Genomic DNA, 14,894 nt, shown 5'->3' with positions numbered 1-14,894 from the left:
CCCACTTTTTTTTTTGAAAATTACAAACACATTTTATTACATGAAAATGTTAACAACATCCCATGTCTTTCTTTTTTCTTACCAACCTTATCCTTCTTAGATAAAAAAATCAATAAGAACAGAAATATAAAGCTTAAGGAATGGAAAATAAATAAAATATCAGTTTTATAAAAAGAGTTACTAGAAAAATATTGAAACAACATATCTACATTCTTTTCCAATATGCCATTGAAATCAAATCAGAGTGACCCGGTAGACTATTGAGCAAATTTCTCTCATAAAAGACAATATTGATATGATCCAAAGCAATACGAGTCTCACACAAATGATGTAAAAAAGATGAGGATCAGCAACGTTAAAAAGGATCCCATGAATCGAAAGGGCATCCATCCATTTCAAATTTAAAACGGGGGCAGCTTTCGGGATCTCCAATGCACAAACAGCGAAGTTGTGTGAAATGCAAAAAGTGTCCCAAAACTTCCCAATCTTTCGTGTTTTCACCCGCCTTCTCCTACCACAGCTGCCTCAGATAACATTCCCACGATGGATATGGAGTTAGCTCTTCCAAACCCTAATTACATGGTCCCACCTCCCCCACCAGCAGCAGATCTTCCTCCCCCACCTCCGCCATCCAATAATGGATTCATCTTCCCCTTCCCCAAAAGACCGACCCTTAGAGTGACCACTGAGTTCGACAGTGAAAGCACTGTCTTCTTCAACAAGATCTCCTGCAAGTTCTTCGATAGCCTTGCCAAGTTGAAGTTTTCCTTCAACAACGGCAGCAAAGGTGATGTCTCCGAACCCCAGCTCAGTTTCGTTTCTAAGCACTTGAGTATCCATTATGACCTTGAAGACCAGAATGCTCTCGTCAAGAGTTCCTTTGACATTGGTCCCAAATTGCACCTCACTGCTGCTCATGATGTCAAGGTACCAGCATTGTGATATTTCTCCGAATATGAAAATTGTAGTTCTTCTCATCTTAGTCGTCCCGGGCTTCAAAGATTTTCTTTCGATACCATGTCTCTCTGTCTATTACTACTATGAAATGTTGTTCCTAGCATTTTTTTCCTCGGAGAGTACTACTTGCCGATGCTATCAGTACTATCTGCCACGTTGCAATTAAGGGCTAACGAATTGAAGACATGGAGTGCCTCCTGATTTTTTGTGTCTGAGCATTTATCTGCCACGTTGCTTTTAAGGGCTAAGGAATTGAAGACATGGAACGCCTCCTGATTTTTTGTGTCTGCGCATTTCTATTGCCTGGCCTCTGTGTCTCTTTGTGTGTGTGAATTCATTGTGATCTTCGTGCGTGTGTCACTGTATTAATTTGAAGAGTGCGTATTGCATTTTGAAGGTATTGATGATAGCCCTTATACGATACGCTTCATGGTTGAAGACTGACAAACCTACCTTTTTAATCGTTTGTTAAGAAATTTCAATTACCTGTTTTAACCACATGTGTTTTCTCATTTTTTAATAAATTTTTTTATCCTTTTCAAGGCTCAACAAGGAGAGGTTACAATGGTTGCAGATTTGGCTGATCCTGGCTATGCACTCGAATTGTCAACTGCTGTTCCGACTGTTGGATTGGTGCGTTTAATCATGTTGATATCTCTTTATAAAGCTATGGCTGTCGGTTTTGGGCCTTTGTATTTCTATCATTATGAGTAATGAAGCAGCCAGCTAAGAAACTTTTTTGCTGGTTCAGCTTTATATCTGATGTTAGTCTCTGTTTTGGGCTTGTCAAGAACCGCTTCCTTAGAAGCTTCACTATTAAGTGAAAGGCCCATAACTTTCTATAATCTGCACCATCACATTAAGGCTCCTTGTCTTGAAGTGTGGAGTGTTTAAAAACAACAAAAGCACGTGTCCACCAAACCTGTACTGAGACTTAACTATAATTGAGAGACGGAGGTGGCAAGGATTGAACTTTTGAGCACATAGTCTTGTGACCTCGATACTATGTCAAGGACCACTTCATCCTAAAAGTTTAAGCTATCAACTAAAGGCCTGACATTGGTTTTGATATCTCTAGTTGGTTTCATTTTCATTTATTCTTTTTTTTTCACTTCTTCCCATTGGAAAGCTTTCAGGGTCAACAGTGGCAGTGATGCAATTGCCTGATTCAGTATTTATGTCCTTTCACATGTTATTTGCCGCAAAACTTAATAAATACCTTCATTTTTCTGAACATTGATAGGAGACAATACTGATTTACCTTGCTATAGTGTATAATTTGACGTGTCATTCTGCAGCCAAAAGCAACCTTTAGATGTCCTATTGGTGAAGTTTCACTTCAGGAGGAAGAAGACGAGGAATTCAAGAGATTGCTGTCTGTGAGTGGAATTGTTAAAGGACAATTTTTCAATGGAATCGGCACTGCCCAATACAGGGATGATGAAATGAAATTAAGATACTCCTTGAAGGTGCCTTTTCTGTAGATACTCATTACAGTCTTTCCTGTCCTTCCAATTTCTCCTTTCAACCTTCTATTGTATTTCTTGTATAGTTATATGATTTCCTATTTTATCATCTTAGATGCCTGCTTGCTGATCCATTATTTGTAGAGGCGAACCTGTTTATTTGATGTTCCATTGAATTGATGTCAAAATTTTCAAATAAATGCAGGATGAACAAATGTCATTTATTCCAAGCTTGTCTCTGCCTTCAAATGCTCTGTCATTTGCTTTTAAGCGCCGGTTTGGTCCTTCAAACAAGTTAAGGTTAGAACACCCTCTTTGCAACCCATCATTCTTATTGGTATTTGTTGGTGAATGGTGATAAACCTTAAAAGAAGTCACATCTAAAAGCGAAAAGAAAACAAAGGGCATAGTAGACTGTGGCCGCCCTAAACAAGTAGCTTCGCTATTTTGATGAAATGGATAAGTCCGGGCACAAGTTGCCTCTTGTCCAGAAGTGAGAACCTAAATATATATGATAAAGTATTTTGGAGTCAAATATTTTTACCATTTACTGGTCAGCATGTTGTTTGATGCCATGCAAGTCCTTATAATCTGGTCTGACAGTAACTTTTACAGATCATGCGAACTCAATTCTATCCTTGAAGTAAAATATTTAGATGTTGGAAGGTCCGATAAATTATAATTTTTGTTATTGGGTATGCTTACATCTTACATGGAGACCTTCGCATGTTGAACAACTTCAATGGCATAGTGTAAAAGGGAATGCCTTGCTTCCACCTTGTACATTCTAATTGTGAGCTTAACTAGTCTGAACGGAAAGGGAGACAATTTAAAACACAAAAGTGTTTTTAAAGATTAGCTATAGTCAACTGATGGTCGTCCAGCTATAGTTTTAGCTCCTTCTATGCTTTTGAAGATTCTATGGTTAACCTTGCTGAAAATACTCTGATATGATAGAAAGTTGACCTCGTTTATGTTTGCCAAAAATTCTTGTGTGTGTACTGTGGGCATTGGGGGGAAAAACAAGAGTTTTACCTTTGAAACATGTTATAATTGTTTCAACCAAGTGGTATAAAAAATATTCATAGGCAAAGAGGCATGAAAATGAATTATTCTAAGGTGTTTAGCTCACAAGGTGCGGCATTTACATTGGAGTATTTTTTGACTGTCTAAAACAAGTCATTGTTTCAAATCATCTTTGAAATCTGATGGTTAAAAAAAAAAAAAAAGGTCATCTTTAAAACTCAACCAGCACCAAGATTAGGACAAAGGAAACTAGAGTAATTTTTCTCATACGAAGTGCTTAAATTCAAATGGTGATTGTGTGATTTGAACTTTTGGTTGTTTGGCATTGGACTACCATATGTTTATTTTATAATTATTTAAAGTTTGCTCCTCATTTTCACCTAAAAAAGGTTTGCTCCTCATTAACTTGTTAACATGTTTTCTGGATAGTTACTGGTACAATTTTGATTCGAACTTCTGGAGTGCGGTCTACAAGCGCACTTATGGCAAAGACTTCAAATTTAAGGCTGGCTATGATTCAGAGGTTCGCCTTGGCTGGGCTTCTCTTTGGGTATGTGCTTCTTTTCCCCTCCACCTTTTAGGTACCGTGACTATCACCAACGTTGCCCTAACTGTTTGATAAAAATATGGCAACTTCTAACTTTGGCTCATTGGTACTGGAGCTGGCTCCGGAGCTGATGGCTCCATGTTTGGGTCTCAGCCAGGGCCAAATTGACTGAAAGACATGAGAAACTGATCTGTATAATTGAGTCACAAAAAATGTGAGCTTTCAGCTTAGTATCACTTAGAAATAGGATAGGAATTCTGAATGAATATTCTAGGGCACCCTAAACGGTGCTCAGACCTTTCGCGTGTGCGCGTATATGTTAAGAGATACTTTACGCAACAGTAATTACAAAGATATAACAGAATTTACAAATGACAGACGCGTGTAAAGTGGGTGGGGACCAGATTCTACAGCTGTACAGACCCGAGACAATCACATAATATAATGACAATTGTAATTAGTTTCTAACAGTATCTAATGGGACTTCTTAACTCCATTCAGGTTGGGGATGAAGGTGGAAAGGCTAAAACGGCTCCTATGAAGATGAAAGTTCAGTTCATGCTTCAAGTGCCTCAAGATGACATAAAATCTTCAGCTTTAATGTTTCGGGTGAAAAAGAGATGGGACATCTGAGTTCACTGGCAAAATTTCCAGCTTTTTGTACAGGCCTCTCAAATCAGTACGTTTATTGTAGTTGCCCAGTGTCATAAGATGTTAGATACAAAAGAGCAACGATGATTTACAAAAGAGTGACATTGATTTGTTGATAACTCTACTCCAATCAGCTAATTCATCAGATAAATTCTACTGCGTAAAAGATGCACTTTGTTGTTGGATTATACTCACAGAATGCTTGAGTCAGATTCCTCCCCCACCCAATTCTTCAACTACTTTCTGTCAGTGTGTTTGAATATCCATTCTCAATGGGGTCACTTATTCGAATGTGTCCGCCCCTTTGAGAAGCAAGAACTTTTGTGAAAAATGAAATTACAAATTGTATTTCCTCTGAAAAGATAAGAGCAGCCCTGAAAAAAGAAATCACAGCGTTCATGGAGCTCTTCCCCCCCCCCCCCCAAGGCCTGTAACCATTTTTTGTAATTACTAATGTTTCGTTTTTGCCCGCTAAGCCAAGGTTTTGGGCTTGGCCCAAAATGACTGAGTTTAATTATTTATCTACATATAATATAAATTTACATAGCATAACGGATTAAGATTTGAATTTTTACACGAAAAGATGTTTATATTTAGTGTTCAATAGTGTGAATTGTTGTAAGGAGTAATATTGCCTTCTATGGGAGGATATATATCATAAAATATATATGTTGTGACTCTTTTCTTCTCCCCCTCATATTATCTCCCAGCAAAGCTTCAAAGGAGGTACTTGGTATGATCCAACATGCTTATATGTAAAGCATAGCAATTACCATCTAGTCTTTCACATATAAACATGGTGTTGATAATACATTCAGGGATGATTTCTAATGATAACCTACAATGTATATTTAACAGCACACCGTTGTTGACTAAAGGTACTATGATTGCAACGGCCACATGCTAACTATCCTGCATTCTAAATAACTTTTAATAAACAGAACATGTGTGGTTGAGCTGGATCAGACCCACCCGTTATTAAATAAGATGAGGGAACGGGGAAAAAAAACATGATTAGGTGAACAAAGGTCAAAGAGGCTATATTTTATTTTCTTGTCAAAAAGAGGCTATAATTAGTTGTAAACAATAAGCATATGATTTGCGTAAAAATGAAAACGAGTTGAATGGAAAAAAAGGCCAAAAGCAAATACTCTGAGTTAACAATTCCAAACTCTTTCTAATTCTAAAGACTAGGATTAATATTGAAAATATATGCTCTTTCAACAATTTGATGTTTTTTCTATGTAGAACGATTTGATATTTAGGATCTCATATAAACATATACTACCTCCAGTTCTAAATATAAAATTTAATTTGTAATGTAAATTGCATTATATACTAAATCTTAGTTAGGACAAGACTTATCACCTTGTTCTTATTAATAATTTACTTGTATGAAAAAAGTTTGTTCTTAAATATAAGCCATTTATAAAGTAATTATTGAACCATTTTCCCATTTTACGCATTGACTTAATAAATGTAGACTGTAGAGAGAAATAAAGTAAAGTAAAATATAAAAACATTTTTAATACCCTTTCTTTAATGAGAGCAAATGTGGAAAAAATTATCAATTTAATGTATTTTTTTGATTTGTAGGTTTGAAATACAAATGACTTATAAATAAAAAGAGAGTAGTGTTGGTCATAGTTATTTAGAACTTGTTTGTTTCTGTTTTTTGTTCTCTTGTTCCAAAACAACTTTATAAAATTGTTTTTTAAAACAAGTTTTGAGAATACAAAAAAAAAAATTTAGATAGTTATTTTAAAAATCACATTTAAAACAAAAAATATAAAAAAACCACATTGGCAACCGGCAGTCATCCTTGGCAGTGATACGTGGGGGCAGCAGATAAAAAAAATAATGTTTCTCTAATTTTCCAAAACAAAATATAAAAAACAAAAACAAAAACAAAAACAAAAACAAGAAAACATCTAAAAATTGTTCTGGTTTTTTAGGTCTTAAAAACATATAACTATTTGTTACCAAAAAAACATATTATTAATTTTTAAAAAAACAACCAACTAAAAATAAATTACCAAATACATTTTTTAAAAATAAAAAATTGTTTTCAAATAAAAAACTCAAACAAATATTTTATCATTTAAACTAGGCATAACCAGTTTGAAGGAATTTAAAGCATCATTAATTAGTACATAAATGATATCTTTCAGAACTCTCCTTTTTTTTTGGTAATGCATTTTTATTATACTAAAAATTGATTAAATTTCCACACAAAATGATAATAAACATGGAATTAACAAGTAACCTTTTGAAGATTGAGAGTATACTTTCTACTTTCTAGTGTTGGAAAAAAAGTATACTTTTCAAAATAACATTGTTTTCCCTTCATATGCCCAATAAGGGTGGAAAAAAGTGAATAGAAATATGTGTATAAAAATGACAATTATTTTTCAAATTTTACATGAACATAATAAATAGATTGTAGTTTTCTTGAAAACTTTTAGGGAACTTAATAAAAAAACGTTATGGGTTTGAGAATTGGAAATTCCTATCATTTAAGCAAATATCTCCACTCTTGCATATGGGAGGAGGGCTTTTTTTTAACTTTTTCCCGCCTATGCCATCCCATAACTTTTTAAATATGCTCATAGTTTCCTAAAAAAATACTACTCTCTCTAATTTTAAATATAAGTTATTTTCAACTAACTTACGCAACTTAACAAAAATATTTATAAGCTAATTAAATTATTAATGTCATCATAAAATTAAATTAGTTTCTAACGTTATCCTTACAATGTCATTAATTTATAAAACCTCTTTTTTTTGCCAAAAAATTTACAAACTCTCTTACCATCCTTATTTCGCAATTTTCAACACAAATATATATATATGAAAAAAAAATATTTAAGGTTTACTAGAGAGTGCTTAATACTACTATATAAGATTGAGAATTGAACTCCTTCAATCTATAATACGAAGTTCAACCATCTTTCTTAGGCTAAAAATACTAGTTAAAATAAATAAATATGAAATGTTTTACATAGTATTAAACTAAGGGAGAAAGACAATAAAATATTCCAGAAATTACTCAAATGACAAATAAGGATAGATAAATTTTAAAATCTCAAATCAAATTCCTTATATTATTTTAAAATTTTTAAATCTTGCAAAATAAGCAAATGTCCTTCATTTTTTAACTCTTTTTTTTTTTCAAAGAATGTCATCTTAGCATCTATGGTTGGAAGTTAGTTACCAGAGTTTCAGTGTCAGTAACCTCTCTGACAACTAGTCACCAGAGTTCCAACAATATATTGCTAGAGTTTCATTGACTATTCTTATTTACATATTAATTACTCTTATTTAACTATTGACTATATTTGTTTTAAAGTTCTAAAGACTACTCTTATTTAGCCATTCACTATTCTAATTTCGCGATTAATTACTTTTGTTTTCAAAAATTTAGTAATCATTGTTATTTAGCTATTGACTATTCTAATTTTGTTATTGCCTACTTTTATTTTAAAAATTCAAAAAATGTGTTGATGTTGTTAGAGATTTAATAATTACTTTTATTTAGCTATTTACTATTTTTATATAGTCAATAGTTATATAAAAATAGTCATTAACACATTGAAAACAAGAGTGCTACATTCAATCTTAAGTATAGGAGCTAATCTATGATATACTTTACACTACAAATTAACTTTTATATTTAGGATCAAAGGTAATAGTTAATAATAAATATAGAATAATCTTCACTCAAAAAAGAAAAGTCACTATGTGTGCAGGGGTAATAACATAATTTCACAATATTTAAAAATTTCAAAATAATGTAAGGCTTTATTAAAGATTTTAACATTCATTCATCCTAATTTATTATTTAGCATTCTTAAGAGTATTTTTGTTTTTTGTTTTTACTTATATACTCCCCTGATTAAAGAAATTTTTTTAATTTTTTTTATAAGTTATTTTATTAAATTTTTAATATAAATATATTATTCTGTCTTTATAATTATTTTTTAAACCTTTTAAGAGGAGAGGAGCATTTAAAAGGGCCAAAAAAAAACTTGAAAGCGACAACATCTGAGAAAAGCGTGCCAGCTCCAGTTCCGATGGTACGGTGCTCAATCATCTTTGCTTCACATTTTTGCCTAGAGAGAGGCAGAGCTTTTCACTGTCCCACCCACCAACCTGTTGGCTAATTTACCCCGGCTTTGGTTTTTTAACTTGTTTTCTTTCTCTTTTAGGAAAAATGGGTGATGGGTAACTTCTCTCTGCTCCGAGTCTTGTTCCTCTCGTAATTGGCCATTGGGTTTCTTGGAGGAACAACTTCAGTGGTGCGGTTTTCATATTTCACCATTGAAGAAGACGAAGAAGAAAGATGTATCCCAGGCTGATTCACTCGCACGAAGGGATGGTTGGTCAGGAAGACATGCAGGGTGGGTCCAACCACGGTCACAACAACAACGGAGACCCATGTCTGGTGTTGACCGCCGATCCCAAACCACGTCTGCGTTGGACCCAGGACCTCCATGAACGATTCGTCGATGCTGTTACTCAGCTTGGGGGTGCTAGCAGTAAGTAGTTCTTTCTTTGACTCCTAGTCTTGGCTCTTTCTTTGGTATCTCTCTAACTTGTGTTCTTTGGCCCAAAAATATTGAACTTTTTATTTGTATTATATGCCCAATTGCTTTTCCTTGGAACCAAATGAGCAGACTGTGCTGCACCCATTTGATGGGTGAAAGAAATTGAGTTTCTCTGATTAGCTTGCTGTGTAAAAACTATTTGAAGAGCAAAGAAAAGAGAATTTTTCTTTAGTTATGGAGGATAACCCGCCCTTTGCAATAATTGGTCTTTCTTATAGGGAAGCTGATGTGTTTGTGCTCTGCCCTGTTGGGGGACAGCGACAAGTTGATGAAGATGAATTTATGATGAGATTAGCAACTTTTTTATTTAACTTTTTGGATGACAATTTAAATAGAAACCTGTCTTGTTTAAGTAACTTCATAAATCAGTGAATTCTTAAATCGATTACAAAATTTATAATCTTAATATCACTGCGGAGTTTGATGGGGTATAAGATTCTCATGTTTGGTTTGAGAATTTGAAGTCCGTACATAATGGATCCAATTGATATTCTGCAAGTTGGCATAACTGAAGATTTAGACTGTGAGAAGCCCTTTTTTTTGGGGGGGGGGGGGGGCTGGGGTGGTGGTGTTAAATGCTTGTGAAAATGGAGGCATCTTATGCTTTATTGAATCTGCAATACTTACCAAATACTGGCATCTAAGTCAGAGATACAAGATACCTAGATATCCTAGAGCCTAACGCACAGATGTCTTGACTGGGACATCTTTCTCCTGGCGACCCAAGAACTTAAAACGAGTAAAGGACTGTTTGACTGGGGTATTGTTTGGTTGGGGGTTTTTTGATGGGAGGGGACGGAAGGGAAGGGAAAGAGAGAATGATAGTGTGTTTGGTAGGAAGGAGGGGAAGGGAGGGGGAGCAAAATTTTTGTCTTTTTCTGCTCCCCTCCCCTCCTCCTTCTTCTCTCTAATGCTGTGTTTTAATGCTGTGTTTGACTCGACAGAAGAAAGGGGAGGGGAGGGGATGGGATGGATTTTAATCAAGAGAAGGGGAGGGGAGGAAAGGGGAGGATATCAAGATAAAAAGTCGTGAGTGATAGATTTCAATCAGAGAAAAGACCTTGAAGGTGAAAGAAAATACCGATGGTCTCTTGGAATTAGAAGAAGAGGGGGAAAAAAAAATAAGATTCACAAATGCTCACTAATTTTGGAGACAATTATCTCAATAGCCTCCTGTTAGGTGTTGAAAAGAACTCTCTTATGGAGAAATGTTTATGACTAATTAGGGATTAACAAATCAAAAGGGTATATGAGGAATTAAAATATTTTAGTTAGGCTAATTTTGAAATTTAAAATTTTATCTCTCATCTTCCTTCCAAAAAACCTTACTTTTGGAGAAGAGGCTAGAAGGGAAGAGGAGGGGAGAAGAGTCCCTCCCATCTTTAAAAAATATCTTAACCAAACAAGGGGAGGGGAGTTGCTCCCCTCCCTTCCTAAAAAATTGCACAAGCCAAACAAGAGTAGGGGAGCAACTTCCCTCCCCTCCCTTCCAAAAACCCCGTACCAAATATAGTGTGAAAGTGGGGTTTTTTGGATAAACTTGTCCAAGTAAAAATTGTTTTCCTCCCCTCCCCTTTTGAACCAAACAAGATAACATTAAAATCCCTCGTATTCCCTCCCCTCTATTAAAATCTCTATTAAAATCCCTCCTCTCCCCTTGACTCCCTTCCCTTTTATTAAAATTCCTCCCCTCTTTTTCCCTCAGTTGAACCAAACACATCCTAAAAGTTATTCACAAGGGAACATAACAAGTTATAACTAACCAGAACTGGTGTGCCATTGACTGAATAGCATTTGCTCAATGCTTCTCCATTATAAACATTTCCAGCTTTCCTTTTGCCCTAGGTATTAACAAGTTTTAATAATTTAAATTTCTTGCACTGCTAGGCAATGCTTGGAACCGTTTGATTTAAAGAAGCATTTGGTGTAGTTAATTATCATGTTGATGAATGAGGAAATTGATGCGTTAAACTCAGAAATGAAGTTGTGCCTTTTAGATCTTAATTTTAATGTTTACTACCTTAATTTAATGATCCTGCTAGTTCGCAACCTTCTGGCTTTGTAGAATTCTGAACGCTAAAAAGCCTTGTTTGGTATATTTTCCCTTGGTTTTGGGGGTTATTTTTTTGTGTACATCCACGAACTTAGATGGTGGTTAGATGGTTTAACCTTTTTTTAATTTCCATTTTTTATTTGCAACTTGAACTTCTTAGCAAAAGGTTGGATAGAAGTTAGCTGATCATGTGTATAATCCATAATAAGCAAAAAGGGAAACATTTTGGTTTCCTCCCATAGCTCTCAGTTTCTTTTGGTTTTCTCATATTCTCTCTCACGTCGAAATTGGTCATTGAATTGTTTATCTTGCTATGGCATTAGCAATATGCTGAACTGTATGCACCAAAAGAAATGCTGAATTGTAAGAGCTCAAGGGCAATGGAGATGAACTGGTTTAGAAAGCTGAATACTTAAAGAGATTTTAATCCTTTTCCTGTTTATGGTGGGATTTTGATCCGGGTTTGATTGAAGAGAAGGGCCCAAATTAACGATAAATAACTTCCTCGATCAAAAGAAATGTGAGAGATCAAATGCCTTCAGAAATATTATGATACTTGACATGTTTTCTCATTCAGAGCATATTTAAACTTTTTTCCAGTGATTATTACAATTTTCCTATTACAGTTGAAAATCTTAATTGTTTCAACAAATTGATAATTATGGAGCAAAGACTTGTGCACAGTTAGGATGGTGATTGAGTTTTAAGTTAAATTTAACCACCCTACTGATAACAGTGGACAGCCCATCCTTTGACACCTGTCTGTATTTTCTCCTGAGATTCGTAAATGAACATAGCCTCTCCTGGTCAAGCATAGTTAATAGACGTTATCACACTCTCTTTGTTTGGGTAGGGGTAATGGGATGGTACCAGCACTCTGGTGGCATGGAATTAACTCACTGCATCATCGGCTCAAACCATATGGCCTGTAATATTATGCAATTTTTAAGTAAAAAAATATTGTGCAAAATCCATCAAGCATTCAAAATTGAATATTGTGCTTGGCTGACAGTTTTTTTCCGTGCCTTTTTTTTTTGGACTGTTGAATCTTATAGATGATCTAACCTTTGATTGCTTGCTATATAGCTACCAAAACCCTTTTCCCCCAATCTTGTGGCTAGTTCCAGTTGAATTTTCATGTTTGGAGTATCACCATTGCCATTTTCTGACTAGGGTCCTGATATTTTGTCTGCAGAAGCTACACCAAAAGCAATCATGCGGACCATGAATGTAAAGGGTTTGACTTTATTTCATTTGAAGAGTCACCTTCAGGTCTTTTCTTGAATTATTGTCATATACTATTCTCCAATTAGGCTTTCTAGTGAACGTGATGCTTTAATATTATATTGTAACCGTTCTTTGCTGCATTGCAGAAGTACAGACTCGGCAAGCAATCAGGCAAAGATATGATTGAGGGATGCAAAGATGGTATGGTTCTCATGCCTCTTTCTTTCCAATTATGGCTCCATCTGTCTTTTCCAAGATAAATAGTGTTTCTTCCTCTCTTTTGTCTTCTCATTGAGAAGAGGTTGATCTGGAACATTGCCTTCATGATTCTATCATTATTATACATTACTACTAAGTTTAAACTGATAGACATTGATGAGGAACTGTCTCTAAGCTAAATTTTTTAGGTTAGTAATAACTTAAATTGACTTCTTATTGAAAATTTGTGGAAGAAATAGCAGGTTCATATCTTTTAGAAAGCCCTGGTACTGATAACTCTTCCCCAAAGTTGCCAGCTTCTGATACGAATGAGTAAGATAGAATTAGTTCCTTTCTTTTCCATGTTTTGTGTACCAGACTGGATGGATTATGATTTGTTTCACAAGTAGCGAGTTGATTGTGAGCAATGCTATGTTGTTTCTAGGAGTCATGAAATCAAGGAGGCTTTAAGACGACAGATGGAGGTACAAAGTGAACTACATTTGCAAGTGGAGGTAAATTTCCTTTTTCTACTAGAAGATTTGTTTCTGGTATGGTTTAATAAATCTTGGACCACATCAATATATTTATCAAACCTACTGAAGGCTATAGGTCATAGACGTTGTGGCTTCTTACCTAGGCTATGCAAAACACATGGGGCACAAGATCTTTGCTTTGTATATGGAGCGACACTATGATAATAACATGGCTGCCCGTGCTTTTGCTAGTTCTGTAGTTCAAGAATCTTTTATTGAAATTTGTATATATACCCTACTTTTTACTAGTTTCTAGAATTATCTATTCCTCTATAGGCGGAGAAGCATTTGCAGATTCGACAGGATGCAGAGCAAAGATACATGGCCATGCTCGAAAGAGCTTGCAAGATGCTGGCTGATCAGTTTATTGGTGCTACAGTTATAGACACCGACAACCAAAAATTTCAAGGGCATGGAAGTAAAGCACCAAGAGGTCCCTTTGTTGACACTCTTGGCTTTTACTCCTTACCATCTACTGGGACGACTGGAGCAGTTCATGCTTCCGGAGAGGAATTACCTAATCTCCATTCCCAAAGGGCTGACTGTTCGACAGAAAGTTGCCTAACATCACACGAAAGTCCTGGAGGTTTGACATTGGAAGGATCTCCCATTAGTGGGGCAAACAAGAGGATGCTGAGCTTGGAATCCATGGCAGCAACCCCCTTAATCTGGAGTGAAGCCACCATGAGAAGTCAAGGCATCAATGTGGCTCAAGGTAACCTGCACGGAATAACTAGGTATGGTATGTAGGTGGGGAAGATCTGCACATAACCATTGGGCTTCATTTTCTTTTTAGAGGATTAGTGCTTGGATTCTAAGCTGTTCCTATCTAATAAGTTGGTGGGAACGGTGAAGTCTAACTTGTCTCATTCTGTACATCCGTAACACTCTCTGGCCTATTAGACATTAAAAAGAGTGGCATTGCTTGTCTTAGGTCATTTTAATGGATTCCTTATTGCATTTAGTGTTATGCCGTGTGGTGAGCCTCTATAGTCTTTATTCTTTTCATTATCATTTAAGGCCGAATCTTTATCACGATCTAGTCAAACAAAGTTTAATGCAGCCTTGAAAAAAGCCCACATTTTTTCCTACGCTATGTCTTAATGAAAAATACTGATTGTTGATATTGAAAGCCTCTTCTCTCCTGTTGTTCATAGCATTGGATATCCTAATGGAGAAAATTGAATTTCAAGTGTCAACATACTGAAGGGGCCGCCATTGTCTTCTAATGATTTTAATATACTTCTATGTCAAATATGGAGCTGTATTTCTAAATGAGTTAATATAATTTTTGGTTTTTCAAATTTGTCTTCATTTTGGTTTTAGTAGCTCAAGTTTCAAATTATAAGTTTTAGTCTCTTAAAGGGTAAATTAGTCTAAGTTTTTATTGGATTATAGAGATTGATATTTTAAATGAAAAGAAATTTAAGGGACCAAAACTTATAGTTTGAAATTTGAAAGGTCAAAACTAAAATAATAGTAAATTTAAAGGATCAAAGTTTGTATTAACTCTTTCTAAGTTTATGCATAAAACTTCATTATTAGATCTGAAAAAATCCTTAACATTTGTCACCCATCACTCGCACTGGGGGCCACCATTGCCTTCTAATGGTCTCTATAGACTTG

General features: G+C 35.2%; 2 protein-coding genes across 4 annotated transcripts; both read left to right on the top strand.

The window, feature by feature from the left end:
• Positions 1–509: 509 nt before the first annotated feature.
• LOC114717539 (outer envelope pore protein 37, chloroplastic) lies at positions 510–4,813 on the top strand. The gene is made up of 6 exons (XM_028902709.1): positions 510–927; positions 1,501–1,590; positions 2,256–2,426; positions 2,629–2,723; positions 3,879–3,999; positions 4,498–4,813. Exons 1-6 carry the CDS (start codon positions 544–546, stop codon positions 4,627–4,629), a joined length of 993 nt encoding a protein of 330 aa, XP_028758542.1. The 5' UTR covers positions 510–543; the 3' UTR covers positions 4,630–4,813.
• A 3,977-nt stretch (positions 4,814–8,790) lies between these two features.
• Positions 8,791–14,254, top strand: LOC114717550 (protein PHR1-LIKE 3). 3 transcript variants are annotated; one of them, XM_028902734.1, is made up of 6 exons: positions 8,791–9,185; positions 12,503–12,579; positions 12,681–12,735; positions 12,996–13,065; positions 13,178–13,247; positions 13,545–14,254. In XM_028902734.1, the coding sequence occupies exons 1-6, from the start codon at positions 8,990–8,992 to the stop codon at positions 14,016–14,018; spliced, it is 942 nt and encodes a 313-aa protein (XP_028758567.1). In that variant the 5' UTR covers positions 8,791–8,989; the 3' UTR covers positions 14,019–14,254. The 3 variants fall into 3 exon arrangements, with proteins under 3 accessions (XP_028758567.1, XP_028758566.1, XP_028758565.1); XM_028902733.1 differs by having other exon boundaries at positions 12,993–13,065; XM_028902732.1 differs by having other exon boundaries at positions 12,987–13,065.
• The last annotated feature ends 640 nt before the right edge of the window (positions 14,255–14,894 follow it).

This window comes from Neltuma alba, unplaced genomic scaffold (genome assembly GCF_004799145.2).
Source record: "Neltuma alba isolate B1F8T4 unplaced genomic scaffold, ASM479914v2 tig00011754_pilon, whole genome shotgun sequence".
NCBI lineage: Eukaryota > Viridiplantae > Streptophyta > Magnoliopsida > Fabales > Fabaceae > Neltuma > Neltuma alba.
The sequence above is the reverse complement of the archived record's forward strand: the minus strand, read 5'-3'. Positions and strand labels throughout refer to the sequence as shown.

Coding starts and splice junctions, on each gene's coding strand:
- LOC114717539 (XM_028902709.1), top strand. CDS start 544: ATGGATATGGAGTTAGCTCTTCCAAACCCTAATTACATGGTCCCACCT. Junction 928..1,500: donor CTGCTGCTCATGATGTCAAG/GTACCAGCATTG, acceptor ATCCTTTTCAAG/GCTCAACAAGGAGAGGTTAC. Junction 2,724..3,878: donor GGTCCTTCAAACAAGTTAAG/GTTAGAACACCC, acceptor TTTTCTGGATAG/TTACTGGTACAATTTTGATT.
- LOC114717550 (XM_028902732.1), top strand. CDS start 8,990: ATGTATCCCAGGCTGATTCACTCGCACGAAGGGATGGTTGGTCAGGAA. Junction 9,186..12,502: donor TCAGCTTGGGGGTGCTAGCA/GTAAGTAGTTCT, acceptor TTTTGTCTGCAG/AAGCTACACCAAAAGCAATC. Junction 13,248..13,544: donor AACTACATTTGCAAGTGGAG/GTAAATTTCCTT, acceptor ATTCCTCTATAG/GCGGAGAAGCATTTGCAGAT.